Source organism: Dipodomys ordii, unplaced genomic scaffold (assembly GCF_000151885.1).
Source record: "Dipodomys ordii isolate 6190 unplaced genomic scaffold, Dord_2.0 Scaffold66, whole genome shotgun sequence".
Classification (NCBI taxonomy): Eukaryota; Metazoa; Chordata; class Mammalia; order Rodentia; family Heteromyidae; genus Dipodomys; species Dipodomys ordii.
The window spans coordinates 3,513,824-3,518,915 of NW_012267282.1; the positions used below are offsets into that span (position 1 = coordinate 3,513,824).

General features: G+C 56.9%; 1 protein-coding gene across 1 annotated transcript in view; it reads left to right on the top strand.

Annotated features, from left to right (window-relative positions):
• The first annotated feature begins 2,022 nt into the window (after positions 1-2,022).
• Vps37b (vacuolar protein sorting 37 homolog B (S. cerevisiae)) overlaps positions 2,023-5,092 on the top strand; it is a 5,335-nt gene continuing 2,265 nt past the window's right edge. The window contains exons 1-4 of the mRNA XM_013023059.1: positions 2,023-2,133; positions 2,737-2,908; positions 4,273-4,355; positions 4,904-5,083. Coding sequence (XP_012878513.1) covers positions 2,023-2,133; positions 2,737-2,908; positions 4,273-4,355; positions 4,904-5,083 — 546 coding nt within the window. The remainder of the gene's footprint in view (positions 2,134-2,736; positions 2,909-4,272; positions 4,356-4,903; positions 5,084-5,092) is intronic.

Sequence of the window (5,092 nt, forward strand, 5' to 3'; positions counted from 1 at the left end):
GCTCCGGAGCCTTGCTTAGAGTCGTAGCTAACCGGTGCTAGAATCCCAGTGCGCGCTTGCTGCCCTTCCAGGGGTTGCCCTGGGAGGCCTCTTTGCTCCCCTTTTTTGGGGAGACTGCATTTTGGAGCTCGCAGCATCCCAGTGTGTGATCACACGCCCGCGCAGCCGGCGTCCCGCGCGGCTGCACTCGCTCCGGGACAAACTGCTCGCCTTTTGTTGCTCACCTCACTTTTAGCTTCTTTGCTGTGTTGAGTCCAGGGCTTTCGCACGCGAGGTAAGCTCTGTACATCCCGGACCTTTTCTTAATCACATTCAGCCTTGGGGTTCTGGGTCTTCCTGACTGCCCTGCGGGCCACAGGTTGGGGAGGACAGTGATCAGAAAGATGGAATTGTCACTGCCGAAGCAGCGCGTGACCGCGGCGGTGACCGCGGAGCACCGCAGAGCAGCGGCGAGGGGGGAGCGGGCGGCCCACGCTGAGAATGGGAAGCGTGAGTGGGCCTTACAGATCAGAGAGCATCGCGCCATTTATACTAACGCTGTGTGTCTGCCCACACAATCACTACCCTGTGTGTGTGTGTGTGTGTGTATGTGTGTGTTTTGCCAGTCCTGGGGCTTGAACTCAGGGCATGGGCCCTGTTGTTGAACTTTTTGCACAAGGCTTAATGCTCTACCACTTGAGCCACAACTCCACTTCTGGCTTTTTTTGCGGCTCATTTGAGGCAAGAGTCTCACAGACTTCCCTGACTGAGCTGGATTTGAACCGCGATCCTCAGATCTCAGCCTACTGTGTAGCTAGGATTTCAGATGTGAACTACTAGTGCCTGGCTCATGTACAGGTTTTTGTGTAATATGATTAATTTTTGTTGTTGTTGCTGTTGGTCATGGGGCTTGAACTCTGGGCCTGGGCGCTGTCCTTCAGCTCTTCAGCTCAAGGCGAGCGCTCTACCACTTGAGCTACAGCACCACTTCTGGTTTTCTGGTGGTTTATTAGAGATAGGAGTCTCACGGTCTCTCCTGCCCGGGCTGGCTTTGAACCGCGATCCTCAGATCTCAGCCTCCTGAGTAACTAGGATTACAGGCGTGAGCCATCAGCGCCCGGCCTTATGATTAATTTCTTATCTCTAGTGAACCACCAGAAAACTGGAAGTGGCGCTGTGTCTCAAGTGGTAGAGTGCTCGTCTTGATCTGAAGAGCTGAGGGACAGCGCCCAGGCCCAGAGTTCAAACCCCACGACGACCACCACCACCAGCAACAAAAAAGATTAATTTGGGCTGGAAGGTGGCTCAGTGGTAGAGTGCTTGCCTTGCATGCCTGAGGCCCTTGGTTCGATTCCTCAGCCTCACATAAGCAGAAAAAGCCAGAAATGGCACTATGGTTCAAGTGGTAGAGCATTCGCCTTGAGCTGAAGAGCTGAGAGACAGCGCCCAGGCCCAGAGTTCAAGCCCCACAACTGACCAAAAAAAAAAAAAAAAAGATTAATTTCTTTGGGATAAATGGCCAGGGACAGTTTTCAGGTCTCAGAGTAGTTAACACGTTTCATTTTATAAGAATGTACCAAACTGGTTTCCACTGTACAGTGGTTTGTTTTTGTTTATTCTTTGAAGTGGCTTCACAATTGCAGGAAAGGCTTAGGCAGGGCCTCGCCGAAAGCCTGGGGAGGAAGAGTGAGGAGGAGCGCTGGGCAGCCTTCGAGGGCAGGGCTGGGCCGGGCAGGGATGGAGCCGGACCTCCACCTCCAGGAAGCCAGTCCCACTCTTCCAGTGCCAGCACTGCACTAGCCTGGGAGCCCGGGCGTCTCCACAGAGCTGAGCAGGGTTCTCATGACTCAGCTGCCCACCCGCACCACCGTCAGGCTGGGCCTCGCCGTCTCCCCGAGGCGCAGCGCGCAGTGGGCTGGTTCACAGTCTCCTGACTGGAGCCGTGGTCCCAGGGGTTTTCCTTTGTTCTGGTTTTTCCCTGGGTCTCTGTGATGTACGGTGCACGTGTGCACACACGTGTGTGTGTGGGGGGCTACACAGGGAATGGTGGGGCAGAGGGGAGAGGAGAGAGCGGGGGATGGAGGCGGGAGGAGACGGAGACGGGGACGGGGACGGGGCCCGCAGGGGCTGGCGGGTCTGGGCCGCGGGAACAGGGTAGGTTTGCCTGTTCTGATTTTTCAGCTAGTTTTGTCCTCACCTCTCCCGCAGCCCTCCGTGCCTCCCTCCCGCCCTGGTGTGCACGGTGGCACAGTAGCCTACAGTAGCCTGCCTCGAGCCAGAGCCGGAGGGGCTCCCCAGCCACGGCCGGGGCGGGCGGAGCTGGCGGTGGCTGCGAACGTCCTCTCCTCCCAGGCCGTCTCAGAGGCCGGCTTGTTTGAACTGAGCCAGATTATGAAGCCCGCGGCAGCACGCCCGCTGTCCCCCGTCTGGGCTGAAGCAGCGGGCGCCGATCTGCCCTGTGTCTTTACACTTTCACAAGCACAGTGGCCATGGTGAAGAATTCAAGTCACTGCCCGGCACTGAGCCAAGGCGCCACGGCGGCCCGGGACACAGCTCGTCCTGGAAACGTATTGGAAATGAAGCCCAGTCCTGCTGTTCATGAATAGGAAACAGCGTCCGAAAGAGAAATCCAAGGGGCTGGGGTCTCAGCAGGCCTGTGGGGCTCGCTTGGAGCCCAGCCAAGTGGAACAGGCCACATGCAGGCATGGTCACGGGTGGGTGTGGCTCCGGGTCTCACCATCCTGTGGTGTCTTACAGACACAGACTGTGCAGCTCAACAAAGAAATGACGCTGGCCAGCAACCGGAGCCTGGCGGAGGAGAACCTGCTGTATCAGCCGCAGCTGGACACTCGCAAAGCCTGCCTGACCCAAAAGTACCAGGAACTCCAGGCTCTCTTCGAAGCTTACCAGATAAAGAAGACCAAACTGGGTAATTTTCTCTTTTTTTTTTCTTTCTTTCTTTTTTCTTGTCGGTTGTGGGGCCGACAAAATGCGGCGTAGTTGCTGTCCCAGAGCTCTTCAGCTCAAGGCGCTCTACCATTTGAGCCACAGCGCCACTTCAGGCTTTTTCTGCGTATATGGTGCTGAGGAATTGAACCCAGGGCCTCATGCATGCAAGGCAAGCACTTTGCAACTGAGCCACCTTCCTAGCCCCAAACCGGGTAACTTTTTTTGTGTGTATATATCTATCGTGGGGCTTAAACTCAAGGCCTGGGCACTGTCCCTCAGCTCTTCAGCTCAAGGCGAGCGCTCTACTACTTGAGCCACAGCACCACTTCTGGTTTTCTAGTGGTTTACTGGAGGTAAGAGTCTCATGGAATTTCCTGCCTGGACTGGCTTTGCACCATGATCCACAGATCTCAGCCTTCTGAGTAGCTAGGATGACAGGCGCGAGCCACTGGTGCCCCAAACTGGGTAACATTGTAAGGGTGAAAATAAAGAGTGGAGGGAAGGTACATTTTGGGTGATGAGACAGTGACTCCAGTGTAGTGGAATAATCGTGCTTAGATAAAATTGTATTGCCAGTTTAGGAAAGACTTAATCATTTGATAAGTTCGAGGCTCCACCTTTTCCAAATAGCACAGCAAAAAGGCAGTTTTATGACATTCAACAAACGTCTTCCCTGTGTTTGTTTGGCCTCAGAGCCACGCAGGACCTGCCCCGCTGGCAGAGGTCCACCTTGGCCTTGGTGCCGGCAGTGGGCACCATGGAGCCACTTGCACACGGCCTCTGACTGGATCTGCACGGGGTGATGGCAGTGGCGGGGCTTGAGTTTTTCATGTTTAAGAATTTGAGTCTTACACTTCAGATGAGCATAGTTGATGTCAGTTTATCACAAATAAGTCCATGGGACGCAGGGGACAAAGCAGGGGCAGCAATGCTCAACGGGAAGCGGGCTCATTACCTTGCTTGTGTACTGTAACACCTCTGTATAGGATCTTGACAATCAAAAATACATATTAAATAAGTGAGTACATGCTGAGCACTATGGCTCACGCCTGTAATCTTGGCTACTCAGGCGGCTGAGATCTGAGGATCACAGTTCAAAGGCAGTCCAGGCAGGAAAGTCCATGAGATTCTTATCTTCAGTTGACTAGTAGCAAAAAGCCAGAAGTGGAGCTGTGGCGCAAGTAGCAGAGTGCAGGCCTTGATCTGAAAAGCCCAAGGACAGCCAGGCCCTGAGATTAAGGTGTACATGTGCACGCACGTGTGCACACACACATACACACACACGACTGATGGGGATGGAAGGTTCTGGTGAGGCTGCCTCACAGGACATCTCGTCTCTTGCAGATAAACAGTCTAGTAGTGCTTCCTTGGAGACTCTTCTTGCACTTCTTCAAGCGGAAGGGGCCAAGATTGAGGAAGACACTGAGGTAAGGCCCACGGGCCGTGTGCAGTGCCCCAGGCACGCGTCTGGGGCCCACCATGGTCCCTGTCCCTCGGGACCAGGTGTTCCGTCTCCATGTCCTGAAGGGCACACACCTCTTGGGCACACAGCCTGCATGTGCCCCAGACGCCCGGCCGAGCCGAGGGGGCAGCGTGCGGCCCTGGCGCGGTGGCCGTCTGCGTGTGAGTTCATGAGCTGGCGGACGCGGCCGGCCCAGCGGACAGTGCGGGCCCGTCCGGGCCGGCGGGCTGCGTGTCGCCCAGCCTGGCTGCAGCTGCTGACAAGTGCTTGGGACTTGGAGACTCAGATGGAGCCGCAGGAGGAAGGCTTGAGGGGCTTGAGGGGGGAGAGAAGGGGGTGCAGCACATCCCGCTCCGTATCATGCTGCCGCCTGTGGTGGAGGCCCCGCCTGGCGGCGCCCGCTCGGCACCCGCGGCTGGCCAGGTGCGGTCGGAGGCAGCGCCGCCCCGCGGCGCCCAGGACTGAGCGGGGTCTCGGGCCTCATCCGTCCCCGGTGCTCTTGGCCTCTTGCAGAACATGGCTGAGAAGTTTCTGGATGGAGAGCTCCCCCTCGACGCCTTCATTGACGTCTACCAGAGCCAGCGCAAGCTGGCGCACATGCGGCGGGTGAAGGTGGAGAAGCTTCAGGAGCTGGTGATGCGGGGGCCGAGGCTCCCGCAGGCCCCGGTGCCCCTGCCCCGCGTGCCCGAGCCCGCCCCGCTG